This window comes from Vombatus ursinus, unplaced genomic scaffold (assembly GCF_900497805.2).
Source record: "Vombatus ursinus unplaced genomic scaffold, bare-nosed wombat genome assembly UNPS02009994.1, whole genome shotgun sequence".
NCBI classification, from domain to species: domain Eukaryota; kingdom Metazoa; phylum Chordata; class Mammalia; order Diprotodontia; family Vombatidae; genus Vombatus; species Vombatus ursinus.
Window position 1 is genome coordinate 1627385 of NW_020949772.1, and position 19396 is coordinate 1646780.

At 41.4% G+C, this 19396-nt stretch overlaps 1 protein-coding gene across 1 annotated transcript in view; it reads right to left on the bottom strand.

The window, feature by feature from the left end:
* The window catches only part of TMEM132C (transmembrane protein 132C), a gene marked incomplete at its 5' end in the record, with an annotated part of 349892 nt that overhangs the window by 204350 nt on the left and 126146 nt on the right, over positions 1-19396 (bottom strand). Inside the window, one exon of the mRNA XM_027853547.1 lies at positions 13001-13147. Coding sequence (XP_027709348.1) covers positions 13001-13147 — 147 coding nt within the window. The remainder of the gene's footprint in view (positions 1-13000; positions 13148-19396) is intronic.

The window sequence follows — 19396 nt, forward strand, 5'->3', positions numbered from 1 at the left end:
CCACCAGAAAGAGGAAATAAAATGAAACCAAAGAAAAAAAATAACAAATAATGTGCTTTGATCTGCATTCAAACTCCATAGTTCTTTCTTTGGATGTGGATAGCATTTACCATCATGAGGCCTTTGGAGATGTCTTAGATTAAAAGATTCCCTTTTTGATGGAAGGGACTGTGTGGTTTAGGGTTTTGTTTCCTGAATGCCCATCCATGGTGCTTAATGAATGCTTGTTCATTGATTTAATGATGCCGTGAGGTTGATAGAACAGGAGCCTGGAGTTTTTGTCTTTGCTGTTCAGAAGGGATGGATAGATGGAGTCTACCTCCACAGTCATTTATTCAGCTACCTATGACCAATGGCACAAGTTTTCAAGGGGGCTGGTTGGGGTTAAGGTGGAAACCTGAGATTAGAGAGCAAAGCGATGCCACCTGGGCCAAACAAATATCTAGCTCGTGCCCTCGGCCTTTGAAGGCACCTCTCCCAGAAGCTGACTGGTCCATTCCCAGAAGCTCTCTCTGGTCTCTCTAAATAGTTCCCCATTAACCTGAAAAAGTCAACACAGTTTCCAAAAATATCTAATTTCCTGAGCCAGTCCAGAAGAGGGAGGCATTTTGAGCATGCAGGTCCATCAGAGGGTTCCAGCATCCTCCCGAGTAAGTGAGCCTTCAAAATGAAGACAAGTTAGCAAAAACACTTCTGATGTCACATCCCAAGATGCCTCAGAGATTCAGCATTAACTGCGGACAACCCGATCACCTGCAGTGGGATAGGAACCATCTCCCAGCAGGAAAATAGGACTCAAGGGCCCCCAACATCTGGAATTATGAGTGACAACAGCTGGAAACTAAAGAGATACTAGATTAAACATGGGAGGATGGGGGGGGCAGAGGGGAGCAGCAGCAGTTTCTACACTTTACTGTTCTGAGCAAAGCAACCTTCCTAACATTCTTCCTTAATTGATCCCTGCCTGTAGAATGGAGGAAATGCCAAGGTTTGGAACATTGGGAATTGAAGGAAGGAAGACAGAGGGGAAAGTTAGAGGAAGTTCCCCGAGCCACACAGCCTGGAAGAACTACAAAGTGTGTTCCTGTTTAACACATGCTGTTCACATACTTTGCTTCCCCTCCTCCAGCCACAGAGGCATTTTGTTTCATGCCTGAATCACTTATAGTCATATGGCACTGATGGAGGGAGGATCTGAGCAGAATGTTAATTGCTATGTTTGTCTTACATCCTGTTAATATAAAGTACAATCCTCTATGATGTTAGCTCATTTTGCATGACTGTTGAGATGCTCATTCTGTTGAAAAATTAATCTGAGGGACCAACCATTAAATGTGACACAGTCCGGGCTGCATGCATACCAGATGCAAACTGTGTTTCTGGGTTTGAGGGGCTTATCAGACAGATGGTTGCAGGACCATAAGCCCACAGGCCTCTCCAAGGTTTAGGGCCATGGGGATCAAGTGTGACATCTAAGCAGCTTTTCTGTCTGACAGTTTTGCTAACAAGCTCTCCATCCCTAATCTAGACACTGTGTTTAAAGGATGCAATTCCAGGAGGTAGTAAAGCCGGGGTCCCTTATCTTGTTGAGCAATTCATTAGTTCACCATCTTTTCCTACCCAGTGCTCATTTACAAAGAGGAACAAACATATTCACAAACTAGAGTACAAAAAGCTCCCTTGCTTTCCCTTGCCTCACCTTCCCTTCCCTTCCCTTCCTTTCCCTTCCCTACCATGCCCTTCCTTTCCTTTTTAATCTTTTCTTTTTTTTTTTCCAATTCAGCCAGCTGTAACATAGTGGATAGAGAGCTGGCCTCAGTTAGAAAGATCTAGATTCCAGTCCTGACTCTGTGTGACCCTGGGCAAGTCACTTATCTTCTCAGTGATCTGGGAAGTGAAATGTATACTCTAAGAGTATACGTTTCATATATGGTGCCAACCTGCAGTAGTAAAGGGAGTTTCCTCTTCCAAGGTTCCCTATACAATTAAATAGCCCCTACTAAATAATCACTAATAGCCAAGGAAACAGGGAAAAGTCTCTTGCTGAAGACAGTATTTGAGTTGAGTCTCTAAGGATTCTGGGAAGCTGCGTTGGGGAATGGTCCAGGCATGGGGGAGGGAGCATGGGGGAAGGGGCATAGGGGAGGGGGGATGGGGGAGGGAGCACAAGGAAGGGGCAGTCAGTGCATGTGAGGAACAGTAAGGAGGTCAGTATAGCTGGACCAGAGTGTATGGAGGGAAGTGATGTGTAAGAAGACTAGAAAGCCAGGAAGGACAGGTGGTAAAGATCTTTAAATGCCAAATAAGGAGCTTTAATTTGGTCCTGGAGGTAATAAGGAGCCACCGGAATGCAAGACATTCTGTGAGATCAATCAAAGAAATTAATCCCTTTCCACCTCTTCAAAAGGTGTCTGGGTACCAAGTACTATCAAGAGCAGGGCTCCTTTTAAGCAACCATGATACAGAATCTTTGTTGTTATTGTTGTTCAGTGGTTTCAGTACTGTTTGACTCTTATTTAGGGTTTTCTTGGAAAAAGATACTGGAATGATTTGCCATTTCCTTCTCCAGTTCATTTTACAGATGAGGAAACTGAGCCAAACAGGGTTAAGTGACTTGCCCAGGGTCACTCATCTAGTAAGTGTCTGAGGCTGGATTTGAACTCAGGAAAATGAATCTTCCCAACTCCAAGCCTGACGCTCCATCCACTCTGCCACCTAGATGCACCTAGATGCCACCTAGAATCTAGGTAAGTGCAAATATGAGGACTGGATATTGCAATGTCTGGACAGCAACCCTGAGGGTCTTCCCCTCCCAGTTCGATTTTTTTTTATTAAAGGGGCCATCCCTTGACTCACTTCTTAAAGAGGCCTTTAATATGCATTATAAATATGGCCTGTTTTTAAGAAAACAACAACTAGAAAAAAAACTCCAAACTTAAGGCCTGCACAAACCAAGGATTTATATAGAGTTAGAAGGAACCTTAGAGGATCATCTCATTGGGAAAGCAGACCCAGAGAGGCTGTGATTTGCCTAATAGATGTTATGTAGCAGGAGCAGGATGTGAACCCAGATTCCAAATGTCTCCAAATAGAGATCTCTTGCTACTACACCTGTCTCCACTAGTTATTTACCCCACTCTCATCTCCACACCCTATTGACCAAACTCTAATTTTCACCTTTACTCCCCTGGGACCCCAAGGATCTGACTGATGGGTAGTTATCATGTTTTTCCTGAACCCAGGCCCACCACGCCATCTCCTGGCCATCTCTGTGACATGCAGCACGTTGCATATACCTTTCCTTCTTAAGTTCACTCTTTCCTCCCACCTCCTCTCTTGCCATTTTTCAACATTTAGCTCTGGGAACCCTCTCATTCCTGAAAAAGAAGAATCAATTAATTGCTCTATGACTCCAATCACCATCCCAGAGACTTCCCTCTGCTTCTCTACTGTGAGTAAAGACTGATCAGGGGAGACTATAGTCTACTAGAGTCATATATGGGGGTATCCCTATTCTCTTATATGTATTATCTTCTCCTGTTATAAAGTAAAATCTTTGAAGGCAGGGGCTATCTAGCTTGCTTGTATTTGTATCCCCAAATAGTAAAAGGCTTTCAAAAGTGTTCCAATCATCCATCCATTCATCCATCCATCCATCCATCCATCCATTCATCCATCCATCCAACCATTCAAAAGGACTCCACACATTAACAGTTCCTTAATTAACAATAATGAGAGCCAACATTTATAAGGAGAAGTTTGGGAAAGGCTTTGCATATATTATCTGATTTGATGCTTTCATTCACAGTACACACAACTTTTCCCATGGAAACCCCAGAGGTTGCTTCCCAAAGTACTCCTCATTCCACTCTCCATCTGCAGCTCTGCTGGGTTTCAATTCCATGGAACAAGATGTCCCTCCTAGTATGAGATGATCGCTTCTAATCTCATTACCATGCTGCTTTAAGTCAAGCCTTGGATACTCAACACCCTTCTGCCTCCCTCTCAGCCTCCTCTCCCCTTTGACAGGAAGGCTGGAGGGTGTAACAGTTAACTCCTCCCAAAGCCTTCCTTTACAGAGGGCAGGGTTTGAACTCATTCCACTTTTCATCTAAAGTTCTGCTTGGTTTTAACTAAGCTTCCTTTTGTGTGCTGTCTTCCCTCATTAGATTGTTGTTGCTGTGAGGACCATGACATCAGGGAGTTGATGACATGACTTGCAATTGACTTGGATTTAAGTGAGGGAGGACTGTGTAAAGTCACCAGCCTCACTTTCTCCTCCAGAACCATCTGGGTCCAGCGGCCAGATATTCATTAGGACAACGGGAGATAGCAACTCAGGTTGTAATGGGAGACCCTGACCCTTTTAAGCTAAGGTCTTTTCAGGTTCTCACTTTGAGTGAGGCAACACCCATTCAGTGAATAGGCCTCTTTAGGAAGTGAGTCAAGGGATGGCCCCTTTAATAAAAAAAAAAACCAAACTGGGAGGGGAAGACCCTCAGGGTTGCTGGCCAAAAGAGAAACAGTTATTATTTACATTTATATTCACTCTGAGCCAGGAAGGTCCCAAAAATGACCATTAAATGGTGCTTGGGCAGGGATTCATTGTCCAATCTATGAGCTCTGAGTGAATTAGGTTTAAGGCTTATAAGTTCCTGAAGGGCAGGAACTGTCTTTTTTTTCCTATCCCCAATGCTTAGCACAGTACCTAGCACATAGTAGACACTTTTTTTTAAAAAGACAATTGGGGTTAAGTGACTTGCCCAGGTTCACACACATAGTAGACACTTAATGAATGTTTATTGAATGTATTGTATTGCTGTAAATGTTTTATGTACCCTGTGAAAGATCCCTTATTTGACACTAGGCAGGAAACAGATATTTGAAGAGAGCAGTGGGTCATAGTGGACAGTGTAATGGCCTTCAAGTTAGGATAATAATAATAGTAATAGTAATAGTAACTAGCATTTACATAGGGTTTTAAAGTTCACAAAGTATTTTACAAATAACATTTCATTTTTATATTTACAACAACCCTGGAATATCGGTACTATTATCATCCTCCATCCTCATTTTACAGGTGAGGCAATTGTGACAGACAAGAGGTTAAATGACTTGCCCAAAGTCGTACAACTAATAACTGTCTGAAGTAGGATTTGAACTCATGTCTTCCTGACTCCAAGCCCAGTATTCTATCTACTGTGCCACGTATTAGCCAGGTCTCCTGGCTGTTAGAATAGGAAAAAGAGCCAAGGATAATGCAGGCACTGCATCATAACTGCATTCTGAAATTTCTTCCAATGAATGACGAGTACCCAGCCTATCATGGGGCATCTTTGCCTGGATTTGGCCAGCATCCTACTCAGTGTGAAATCCGTACTTTCTCTACCACAACACAGGGTTTCTTAGATAGAAATAGACTAGGGAGTTGCCCAACATAGTAATTTGAGAGGAACTGGATTTACCTTCCCCATCCATCTGCTCTAGCATATGTAATTCCAATCATCTGAGTCACTATTTAGGTTAGGCTGTTATCATAGGATCAGAGTAGGGATGGCCATCCAGTCTCAGAGGTACTTCCACATTCCCCTGTTTTAGTCATTGTGGCTGCAGGGCCCACCACTGACCAAGGAGGAATGATCTACCCTGTTGCTACCCTGTGTGGTTTCCCCTTGCACAGATCTAACAAGATGTGAGGCTGCCAGTTTTTGCTGGGGCTTGAAGCAGACTCTTAAAGGGGTGTTGAGTGCCCTCCCCTCCTTTAGCAATGGGGAAGACAGAAAGGAGAGGAAATAAAAAACCCAACTCCTTCCCTGATTATAAATATATCTAGATTTTCCCATCCTTGGAACAAAACAAAACAAATTTCACTTGACCCTGCTATCACCGTAAGCTGGTTTTGTATATTTTAGTCTTCCGTTCACAGTTAAACTTGTAGAGAAAAACAAACAAAAACCTAACAAAACTCCCAAAAGATTGTGTACACTTATTCCCTCCACTCAGTCTGGCTTTGTAACTCCACCATTTTGCAGAGATTGCTCTATCTGAATTAGCAGTAATCCCCTTCTCAGATAGCCTTTCTCTATACTGCTGTCACCGTCACCATTACCTGGTTCTCCTTCTTCCTATATGACAATTCCTTCTCAGTCTTTTCTGTTGAAGACATGCATCCCCTGTGTCCTGCCCTCAAGCCATAAGTGGAACCTGGGGCTCTGTTTTGGGACCTAAGAGGGCTCTTCTCTTTATAAATTTGGTGATCTCACTCATTCTTAAGAGTTCAATTATCTTTATGAAGATCTACATATTCAGCCTTCTTCCCTCTTTTAAAATCTTGTCCTATAGGAACTGTCCAAAATAGGACTCATTATATTTTCCCAAAACCCAGCCTTCTTCCTAACATCCCTGTTTCTTGCACCATCTTTCTAGTCATTCATCTTTGCAGTCTGGGTGTTATCTTCAATTTTTTCCTCCTCAACCATCCGTTTTATCCAATCAATTGACAAATCCTGCCAGTTGTACCTGCAAAACATCTCTCATATCTGTTCCCTTCTCTGCATTCCCACAGCCATCATTCAAATTCAAAATCTCACGCTTTTCACCTGGACTATTGCAATAGCCTAATGGGTCTCCCCACATCCAGACTTTGTCTTCTCTAATACAACCTCAGCACAGCTGCTGGATTATAATCCTTAAAGCACAGATCTGACTGCATTACCCCTCTCATCAAGAAGTTTCAGCGGCTCCCTATTACCACCAAGATAAAAAACACACTCCTCTACTTGGCACTTAAAACCGTTAACAATCTTGTTTCAAATTATCTTTCTAGGCTAATTCTAAGTTATTTTTCAATCACACTCAATGTTCTAGCCAAAACCATTTAGTTGAGATCTCCTATATATGGCATTCCATCTCTTGAGGTGCATGGGATGTCCACCATATATCCCTCCTCATCTCAACCTCTTAGAATCCCTAGCTGGCTTCCAGACTCAGCTCGAGTACCTCCTACGTGAAACCTTTCGTGGACCCCTTAGTTGTTGCCATTCTTCCTCCCATTTCCCTACAATGGAATATAAACTCCATAAGTGATTAATAATTGCTTGTTGGATTGGTTTTAAAGTTGGCAAGGCACCTTATATACATTATCCTATTTATATTTCCCAACAACCATGCTAGGCAGATACTATAGTATAATTATCCCTATTTTACAAGTAGGGAAACTGAGACTTAAAATATTAAGTAACTTGCCCATGCTCACACATCTAGCAAATATCTGGTGGGTTTTAGACCCCCGGTTTCCCTGACTCCAAGACAAGCACGTCATCCAGACTACCATATAGCTCACATCTAATCTAGGATTTTAACTTAGAATTAAGAAGAGTCTGAAATATTGAGATTTATGATGGAGAGATTTTAATGGAGGTGGGTGAGAAGGAGTAGTCGTGTAGTAGTAGTAGTTGTAGTAGTAGTAGTAGTAGTAGTAGTAGCAGCAGCAGCAGCAGTAGTATCATTTATATAACACCTTAAGGTTTGCAAAACACTTTATATATGTTATCTCATTTGATCTGTACAACAACCTTTGGAGGAAGGTGATAGTATTATCCCCATTTTATAGGAAAATAAAACTGAGGCACAGAACAGTCACACAACTAATATGCCTGAAGCTGGATTCATACTTATGTCTTCCTGATCCCAAGTCCCATTCTCTATTCACTCTGCCGTGGAGTTACCCAGAAGTGAGGAATGGTTCTGAGCATTTCAGTTTAATTCAACCAAGATTTATTAATTACCTACTGCATGCCAGACACTATAGTAGGTATCAGGAATTCTCATTAGATCTTCACAGACCTGTACTGTGGGAATTATGCCTGCTAGGCAGTATAATAAATAGAGCATTGGGCCTGGAGTTAGGAAGTCCTGAGTTTAAATCCAGCCTCAAACATTTACTAGCTGTGTGACCATGGCTAAGTCATTCAATCTTTGACTCCCTCAGTCTCCTCAACTGTAAAATGGACATAATAATAGCACCTGCCTCTCAGAGTTGTTGTCAAGATCAAATGAAATAATATTTGTGAAATATTTAGCACAGTGCCTGGCACATAGTAGGCATTTAATAAATATTTGTTTCCTTCTTTTTCCTTCACTATTTTAAAAATGAAGAAAATAAGTCTCAGGGAGACCAAAGGACTTGCCCAGGGTCACACAGATACCAGTCAGGGGCAGAATTCAAGCAAATCCAGGGCTACTTTGACTCTAATTGCAGAGATCTTTCTGCTAGAGGCTACAAAGACAAATAACAAATGTCTGTGTATTCATGGAGCTTCCATTCTTTATGTAGTGGGGGGTGGGGATTTTTTTTAAACAAATGAATCATGGATAATGAGACTTTCTCTTTCCTTCCCACTTTCATAAAGCACTAATTCTGTCATCTGGTCATATTTCAGATTTGTTCCTTATCAGGAGCATGCACAATTTTATCCCTCTGGGTTTCAGTTTCTCCAACCATAAAATGAGGGGGTTGTACTAGTCCAAATGGTCTTAATCTGTGCAACCTGGACCCCTTTGGCAGCCTGGTAAAGCCTGTGGGTCCCTTCTCAGAATTCTTATTTAATTTAATTTCCTTTAATTTTTTTTTTTAGCTTTTAGCCAAAAGAAGTTAACTTAACAACATCATGGAAAGAGTATTCAGCAAGGATACAATATTGGTTCAGATAGACACAGCCCATTTGGTTTCCATAAGGAGACATGCTTGATCAGGGAGGGTGCATTGAAACATACGTGGTACACAGCAGCATGGTGCCCATAAAGCCAAGGAAGTTACCACTCATCCTGAGTTAGACTTCCACACTTAGACAACCAAGAAGCTTATGTTAACAATTGAAGCTTTAGTCTCCTGGCCCATTCACTCATGGTCATGAATTTTCTTTCTCTTCCCAAACCATTTTGGTCTCTACCTCAACCCTCAGTGACTAGGGTGCTATACATCTTCCCAATGTTCCAATCTCCAGTCTGGAATCTGGTCTGTCTTATTCCCCATGTTGTTTGTTTACCATAGGAGGGAAAAGGAGATAGAAAAAAAAAGGAAAGAAAGAAAGAGCATTTATCAAGTACCTATTCTGTGCCAGGCACTGTGCTGAGCTCTTCACAAATATTTCATCCTCATGACTTGAGAAGGAATCCATCTTTTTAAAATGAATCATGTTTAAATTTTTTTTTTAAATTTTAAATTCTTCATTTTTGGCATGACCTGCTCTGCTAGGTTTGAATCCTCAAACACCATGCCCCCATACCAGGTAGTCTCTGGCACCTCTGTCTTTCCCTATTTTATAGTTTCTTTTTGTGTGTTGTCTTCCCTTATTAGAGTGTAACCTAGCATTTAACAGTGCCTGGCACATAGTTGATGCTTAATATAAATTTGTAAACTGACTATTAAATAATTGAAGGAAAGGTAAAATTTCAATTAGATTAATGAAAATAAAGATGTAAATTTTTCCCCATCCAAGTTCACACCTAGATCCCCTTGAAATTTACCAGTAGATCTTGGACTCCAGGTTAAGAACCCTCAGACTATATCATCTAAATCTATCTATCAGCTCTCAAGCTATCATCTTAAGAAGCTCAAACACTTCTCATACTGGTTAGAGAGTGCTGGGTTAAGACCCACATTCTAGTCCCATAGAACATGAAACATCCTGATCATTGAGACCATTAATGTCAATCATCAATGTCTCTAAGGGAGTCTTAGTGCATCTTCAAATCTGATATAGGGCCCCAGAAACCTCCCCATCCCCCACTGCCAACAACATGGAACTTGGGTATTAAGCTTCTCTGAGCAAACAAAGAGAACCACATAATGATTTCAGCATTAAGGACTATGATTCTTTGGCAGATTTGATTAATGTAATGGCATTCATGACTTCTGCACCAAAAGGGAACAGCCACAGGAAAATTCCCTTCAGGATGCTCACTCAGGACCCACTGTGTCACAACCTCGAATTGACATGACTGAAGGGGCCGCTACAAAATTGCCCATGGGATACTTCAGGGTCTGCTCCTTGCAATCTTTAATTTTCGCTCCCTCTAAATCCTGCCCTATTACCTAAAGGAAGGACTATTTACATACACAAATTCAATCTGCGTTAATTAACACCTTCACTTTTATTTGCATAATCAGGCTAAAATTTTTGTGGGTTAATTAGACTTTATGCAAATTGGATTAAGGAGATTTAATTGGGGTTTTGATAACCTGACTATTGTAGTCCATGGATATAAATACAAGCAGCCTTGCTTACAACTTACTTCTCGAACCCCATTTCACTTTCAAGGTGCTATTTTTTTTAAAGCAATTTCAGCCATTCCTTTCTTTTTCATCATGACTTCCCTCCCTGCAAAACTGTAAAAATTCTGCTCAGTGCAATGGTATCTACTTTTGATGGATTGAATCAGTAAACTGGTCAGGATACCAGATGTTTTTGCTTTTTAATAAAAATCTATGGTTTACAGCTGGTTTCTTTTCCATATAAGGAAGTATGGTTTAGTGGAGAGGACACAGGATTTATAGTCAAAAGACAATTTCAAGTCTTTGCATAGCCACTTATGAACTATGGGCTCTTAGGTAAATTGTTGCTTTACTTCTCTGGGACTCAGTTCGCTCATTTGTAAAATGAGGGGTTTGCAGCAGGTGATTTTGAACTCCAAGTTCTGTGATGCCGTGAATCTATGATTCTGGGACTGGGTCTTGGAGCTGGAAGATTTGAGTTCCAATTCCAGCTCTGCCGCTTGGTACCTGTGTGATCTTGGGCAGAGAGCTTAACCTTGGTCTTCAGGGCCTTCATCTGTAAAATGGGCAGAGTGGAGCTAAGTAATCTCTATGGTCTCTTACAATTCTAAATTCATTCATTCCTTCCACAATCATTTATTAAACACCTGGTATGTGCCAGGAAGTGGGTTGGGGAGATGGGATTCAAAGACAAAAATGAGATCATCCAAGTCTTTAATGAAATTACAGTCTACTGAGGAAAAATAACATGTACATAAATAAGTAAATACAAGATAAATACCAAGTAAATAGGCAACTAGTTGGCACAGAAGATAGAGCACTAAGACCAGAGTCAGAAAACCTTGAGTTCAAATCTGACCTCAGACACTTACTAGCTGTGTGTCACTGGGCAAGTCATTTAACTCTATTTACCTCAGTTTCCTCATCTATAAAATGACCTGGAGAAGGAAATGGCCAACCAGTCCAGCATCATTGCCAAGAAAACCCCAAATGGGGTCACAAAGAGTTGGATGCAACTGAAACAACTAAACAACAACATAAATATGAAATAATTTCAGAATTAGTATAGGCTTTGGGCGAAGGGCACTATATTAAAGTATGTGTGCTCGATAGGGCATGGTCTTTTCCACAGTTGCCTAGAAACATAAATTTACATACAAAATGTCATAATTTCCTCAATTACTTGACCCTATCCCTTCTCTATCATAAGATGGTTATACAGCAATTGAGGGATAACTCAGTCACAGCCCTGTGTGTTCTACTGGTACCCATGTAATGTTAAGAGGAAGGCTCATAGCACATTCAGTGCCCTCCCCATTCCCAGGAGAACATGGATAAGAGCTACATACATAGGATGAGAAGGCAGGGATGAGTTTCAATCTGCTCCAATCCATGGTATACCCACATCAACAAGATCACAGAGCCCTTTAGAACTTTGCCTAAGGATTCAGTATCTTTTTTTTTTCTTCTTCCCTTGTATAAGACATCACTGGTGATTTAGGAAAGCAAATGAGTTATGGCATATTCACAAGGAAATTGGGTCAAAGTGTGCATCGCAAACATGGAGCATCAGGAAGAAAAAAAGCTCAGCAAATGAGATGGAACATCCTTGATACTGCCTCCTCCCCCTTCTGAAGCCCAAACCAACTGGTTTTATCATCAGAAAGTAAGCTGCCCTTTTACAGATCACCAGATGGTCCTGTAGTTACCATAAGTGCCTCCAGATTTGCAGGCTGTGAGTTTAATACATCTGCTAAGCAGTGGTTAATAGAAGTCCTAAGTCAAACATCTTAGAGCAGAGGATGGAATCATCAGAATAAATGAGTACAATGTGCTGAGAATATTGGGTTTCTTGTTATGGCAAGCCTTTCTGGGCCATGTGGTTTCAGATCCTGGGGTTCTCTCCTAAAGTTAGGGTGGGCATCATAGCTGCTAACAGTAGCAACAAGGTAGCCAGGAGGCAGAATAGTGTAACAGAAACAACATTAGATTTGGGGTCAGGGGACCTGGATTCAAATCTCAGCTCTGTTAACTTACTAGATATGTGACCTTGGCCAAATCACTTAATTTAAGGCCTTATTTTTTTTCCCTTATCTTAAAATGAGTGATCTGGGCTAAATGACCTTAAAGATTCCTTCTAGCTTTTTAAATCTATGACCCTATGAAGCATAATACCTTAATTGAGGTAAGGTAGGTTGATCCTTGCCTCCTTTCATACTAGGACTGGCACAGGGACGTAGCCTCAAATATTTCAGGCTTCTTGCTCTGAACCACACCCATGTAATAACCCCCTTTGGTCATGGTCAACAACTCATCCTGGACAAACACAGATTTATTGTTGGAAGGGGCTTTGGAGGTCATCAAGTCCTCTACCCTTTGCTTTTAAAGATGAGGGAACTGAGGCACAGTGAAATTAAGTGATTTGCTGAGGGTCATCATGCCATTACGTATCTGAAGCAAGATTGAAACTCAGGTCTTCCTGACTCCACTATAATACATAAGGGTTCAAAGGCAAGAAAGCATCATTTTTTGGAAGGAAGTTCCTTAGGGGTTAGCATTCTCTTAAGGGGAGGTATACCTTGGAGTCCTCTTTCACTCCATCGATAAAGAATCAAAGAAAGTCATGGTGGGTGTGGGCATTTAAAGAGCCTCATCCCAAATGAACCAAAGGATTCTTGTCCCCCCACCCCACTCCAGTAAACAATGTCCTCCACCATTTCTTACCTGTTCCTAGAACTGGACACTATCCGTTGGCAGATCACTGTGGTGGTTGAGTGTTTCCCACCATTTCCCATCTCCTGCTTGACATCCCATTGCCGAGGCTCACTTGTCTTGATGCTAAGAATGTTCACGCCTTTCTTCACCTTTGCCCTGTGAAGTCAGAGATTGTAAAATGGGTATTAATGATTCATCCAGCAACTTGGTCTTTCTACTCCAGGCACCCAAACTCCATTGTCCAATGGTCAAGACTATTTTTTTTTCTCCAGAACATGAGGATGGCTAGGATTTATATACAACTTTAAGATTTGCAAGGTGTTTTATATATGATCTTTATAAGATAGATGCCATAATTATCTTTACTTTACAGATGAAGAAACTGAGACTGAGTGAGCTGGCATGACTTGCCAAGAGCTGGGGTACAAGTACAAGCAAGCAAGATGGTATATCCCTTCAGGGAGCTTCTGTCCTAACGAGGGAAGACAACAGATAAAGAGGAGAAGGTAAAGGTATGGTGGAGATGAGGTTGGGGAGGGAAGAGGGTACTTGAATAGGTGAATGGTAAAGAGATAGGGAAATATAGTGGAAGAGCAGTCCCCTGCAAGATAAGGTAAAGACTCACTTACAGAGCCAGGAAACTCAGGGGACAAAATGGTTGGAGAATAGGGGCAAGGTATGGAGATGGTAGTTAGCCAGGGTGTGTGTGGTCTTCATCCAGGATCAGAAAGAGGATGCTTCCACCCTCCCTCCTCCATAAGAATCTGATCTCCCCCATCCCTTCCCCCCAAAAAACCAGGAGAGTGGGGGAGGGACAGGAGAAGAAAACTAGAACCTCAGAATGGCGCAAATGGCGACACCATCAATCAATATCTCTTACACTTCTATCTATTTCTTGATAATGCACTGGGCACCTCGGATATCAAGAAAAAAAATGTCCCTTTACCTAAGCATTGCCATTCTCCTTCTCCTTCTCTGTAAGGTGAGGTGGCTGGACTACAAGGCACCTTGTATTCCTTCTATCCTGATGATTTGAGGATGATAAAGTGCAAAGCATTCAGAAGAAAGAATTGCCATGCCCTGTCCAGACTCCCCAGACCAGGGCACAAACATGAACTTTTCTAGGATGCTCACGATTCAAGAAAATACCTGGAGAATTCATCAGCCCATGACCTGCTTTCTTTGCAGCAAATTCCACATCAGCATCCAGCCTGCTTACTAGAGTTCTGACTTATGTCAGTCAGTCCATTAGCACTTATTAAGTACTTATGAAGTACCACCTGCTGTGCTAAGTGCTAGAGATACAAAAGGACAGACCCTGCCCTCAAGGGGCTTATGTTCTAATGTGGAAGTTAAGATATAAAATAAAACTAAGTACAGAGTATACATATGTACATACATACATATACTCTGTATACATATACACATACATATACTCTCTCTCTCTCCAGGTACTATATATGTATATATGTGTGTGTGTATATACTCTGTATATATGCATACCGAATGTATACATACATATACTCTGTACCTAGTTTTTACTACATTATATGTATAGTATATATTTACATAGTACGTAGTATTATATGTAGTATTTGTATATACATAAGTATACACATACATACATATATATACTCTGTACCTAATTTTTAATATATAGTATATATTTATATATTTATTATATAGTATAGTATATAGTACATAATATGTGCATATATACACATGTATGTACTATATATATATGTGTGTATGTATATATAGATATATTTACATTTGTAGTAGATGGATGGCAATCTGAAAAAGGATGGCATTAAAGCTAGAAAGACTGGGAAAGGCCTCCTGCAGAAGGTGGGATTTGAGCTGAGTCTTAAAGGAAGCCAGAGAAATGAAGACAGAAATGAGTCAGGAGAACAAGGGCTCTGTTAAAATCTTCCTTTAAACTAAACCCCACCACCATGGAAAACTAGCACTGTGTGCCTTTAGAAAATAAAATCCAAAGCAACATTCCCATCCTCACCTAAGTATTTTTACCCAATGCTGTGTTGCTATCAACTGTACCAAATACGGAGTTGATGTCAACATAAACTGTCTACCTAGCTTGGGCAGGTTTTCCCTCCCTTGCCTGAGGAAGCACCTTAGGGAATGTTCCATGTTTCCTTGAAATGGAGTTTGCCCCATTTGGATTTTGCTCAGGACTTCGCTTTCCACTGAAGCTACAAATTGTTCTTTCCGCCTCCCAGTTCAGATTAATAGGACGATTCTTGTTGACTGAGGCAGGCATCTTATCCCAGTGTGGGCTGGGAGTAGGAGCTACTAACGTGGAATAAAAAGACCAGGGCCACAAGTCCATTGTGCTCATTTAGACTCCAGTTTAATGAGGGTGTTAGATTTTCATATCTACATTAAGGAAAAGTCATTTAGAGGAGGTAATGTTCCCAGGGAAAATAGGTTCTATGGAGGAAGGCTGAACTTGGCACTAGGAGTGGGGTTAGAACACTGGATTCCAGTCTTCCAAAATAAACACTCAAGTTTATATTGTGGAAACATAATGTGCTCTGTGGGCGAGAGTTCTAATGATGGGGACAACGGCAGCTACTTCCCAATGTGGTGAGGCAGACAGGACCAAAGTGGAAAAATAAGCCTATGTTGTCCTAGGGGATACAGTGGTCATCAGTGCCTATCTCTGTGGCACACACCTGCAGAAATGCCACTGACTTGAAGCTGGCCATCAAATCTCAGTCTTACACATATTTTTGAAAGTTTCCCATTGATTCTAGCCATTTCTTAGCTTGTCTTTCGTAATCTTGGCTGCCATCATACCCATATCCTAGAGGTGTAAATACATTTACACATCTCATTCTTTATACTTAGCATTCCTTCTAGTCTAAGAAATGTAGTCTAGTCTTTAAATAAGGATTTATTTACCAAGACTGGGTGATGGATGTACAAAGGCAGAAGCAAAGCTATGCTCACTTTGGAGGGGCTTATAGTCTATTGGGGGAGGAGGAGAAGGTTGATATAATAAATACAAAATATACATCAAGGAACTGTGGGGGGGTATTAAGAAAGGTAGGAGGTGGTACCTGAGTAAACTTTGAATCAAGGTAGGTAGATATAAGAGATGGGGGGAGGAGAGAGAACATACAGGACATGGGGGGAGAGAGGCAAAGGCATTGAGGCAGGAGATGGATTGTGGTGTTTAAGAAATTGCAAGTTCGCTGGTTTGGTGACAATGTGGAGTGTGTGAAAGACACTAATCCATGTATACAATACTTCTTTCATAATACTTTGACCCTAAACAGAATTTCTTGAGAATAATCATGATAAGGGCAGATAGGTGACGCAGCAGGTAGAGCACTGGACCTGGAGTCAGGAAGAGCTGAGTTCAAATTCAGCCTCAGACACTTACTAACTGTATGACCCTGGGCAACTCACTTAACCCTGTTTGCTTCAGTTTCCTCATCTGTAAAATGAGCTGGAAAAGCAAATGGCAAATCACTCTGGTATCTTTGCCAAGAAAACCCCAAATGGGGTCACAGAGAGTCAGAAATGACTGAAACAACTGAGGAACGGCAGACTCTGTGATACAGAACAGTGTCTTAAAAATGCCACTTTCATGTTATCATCCCTTTGTTCAAAAACCTTCAATCTCTCTTCACTGCCTCTTCAATCAAGATACTCAGGCTGTTGTGAAAGGTCTTGTGGCACAGTAGATAGAATGCTGGGCCTGGAATCAGGAAGACTTGAGTTCAAATCTAGCCTGAGACACTTATTAGTTGCGTGACCCTGGGCACCTCATTTAACTTCTGTCTGCCTCAATTTCCTCAACTATAAAATGGGGATAATAGTAGCACCTACCTCAAAGAGTTGTTGTGCAGATCAAATTAGATATTTGTAAAGAGCTTAGCACCATACCTGACACACAGTAGGTGCTTAATAGATGCTTGATTCTTTCCTTCTTTATTGCCATCCAACAAAAACCACACACCTCAGCTGAATCAATTGCTTATAATGGCCCAAATATACACCGGGTATTCCTACAGTCATTTGTTGGATCAGTTCTCTTCATCTTGTCTTTCCAAATGGATCATAAGCTTCTTGGAGTGGGGTAGGAAGTAGGTTTATACTTTTCATAGCCCCGTTTGCCCCCACTGACTATCACAGCACAATGGCCACAGTAGTTGACTGATTCGTTGAATATTTTTCTCTTTATTGTTCTTTGTGTGTGTGTGTGTGTGTGTGTGTGTGTGTGTGTGTGTGTATTTGCATGAGAGGGAGGGAGGGAGAAAGAGACAGAGAAGCAGAGATAATGACAGGCACAGAGACACAGGCAGACAGTTGGTATTTGGGGTCTGGAGCTCATAACAGAGATGAAAGCTGTATATGCACACTGAGAATTCAAAAACTTTTTGCATAGAGAATGAATCCAGAAAGAGAAGAGAAAAGGAGAGAGAAAATGAGAGAAAGAGAGAGAAAATGAGAGAGACAGAGAGAAAATGAGAGAGAGAGAAACACACAATTATGAAGCACCTACTATGTGTCAGACACCTTGCTAAGTACTTTACAAATATTATTCCATCTCATCTCATTTGATTGTCACAACAGCCCTGGGAAGTACAGTTGAAGACATTCAAGCAGAGAGAGCTTATGTGACTTACCCAGCTTTACAGAGATAGTGAATGTCTGAGGCTGGATTTGAAATCAGGTCTTCCTGACTACTCTGGGGCAGTTGGCTGGCTCGGTGGATTAGGGCACTGGGCCTGGAGTCAGGAAGACCTTAGTTCAAATCCAGCCTCAGACAGTTACTAGCTGTGTGGCCCTGGGCAAGTCACTTAACCTCTTTTTGCCTTAATCCACTGGAGAAGGAAATGGCAAACCATTCCAGTATCTTCACCCCCCCCCCCCCCCAAAAGCAAGCAACCAACTAAAATTTAAAAAAATATACCCTGTGGACTATATTGGTATGCTATGGTCCACAGGCCCACAAATAGTCAGACATGACAGAATAACAACAAACTTCCTGAGCTACAGGCCCAGTGCTCTATCCATAGCATCACCTAGATGCCTAGTGAGAGACAAAAAAAACAGACACCCAGAGATAGACACAGAGGTTAAGATTTCAATGGTGGAGGGAACTTCCAGAAAGAAATCCTCAGTAGATCTGAAACTTATATAGTACTGCAATATTGGCTGGGGCCCCCATAAGGTTAAACAATTTGCCAAGGTTCACAAGGCCAGGAAGTCCCTAAGCCCAGGTCTCCCTGACACCGGGGCTGGCTCTCCATCCTGTGAGCATCACCACCTTTCTTGTCTTTGAATATAATAATATCAGCAAAGAATGTTGCACAGAAAGCCCTGAATTTCATGGTGATGCATTCAAACAAACAAACATCGCTGTTGCAGCCCTGCTAGGTTGGTAGGTGCCAGAGCTGGTGGGTCCCTCCTTATTTATAACGCTACAATACATAACGTCTGTGTATACACAGATCATCTATGCTCTCCACCTGCACGGTACAAATGTTTACAGTTAAACATTTATTCTCTTTTAGCATTTCATGACTTACAAACAAAAGGCGTTTCTGCCACATTCCAAAGATTGCCTGGCTCTGCTATTTCACAAGTGATGATTAACGTCTTTAAGGAAAATCAATATTCAGCATGAGCTTTGTGCTCCAGCAGCCCAGGGTTCCCCTTTAGACTTAGGAGGCGTCCTAGCTATGGGAGTCCTTGCAATGCCTGCTTCTTTTTCTCCCCTTCCATCAGTTTCCTTGCTTTTAGGAGGTGTTAAGGGGTCCTGTTTTTGGTTAATGAAGGGGAGAATCATTTAGCAGCTAGCTGCAGATAGTTTCCTAGGTTACCGTAGGAAGGCTTGGTTTGGGTCCCTTTCTAAGTAAATAGTTACGGTAGGTCGAAAGTCATCCCAACCGGTTTTTATTTTGAAGACAGATTGCTTCATGATCATAGTGCTATTCTTAAGCCCAGAGTCAGGAGAGATCTGAATTCAAATCCTGCCTTTTAACCACATGCAAATCACTTAACCACTGAAAACTTCATGTTCTTTGTCTCAGCAATAAAGATAACAACAACCATGGTACCTGCTTTACGGCGTTATTGTGAAGTTCAAGTCAGGTAATATATGTAAAGTTCTCTGCAAGCTTCTCTTCATTGATGAATAGTTCATTAATAGTCAATTTGTCTTCATCTTAGGTATGGTGGAAAGGGTGATGGGTTTGGAATCAGAGAACCAGGGTCCAAATAGCTAGTAGCTAGCATTTATATAGATAGTGTCTAAGGCAGATGTTTCCAAACTTATTTGGCCTACTATCCCCTTTAAAAAAATTACTTAGCACCCTCCTGGTAATCTACTTTCTTTAACCCTTTAATTAAATTTATGTCATTTCAAAA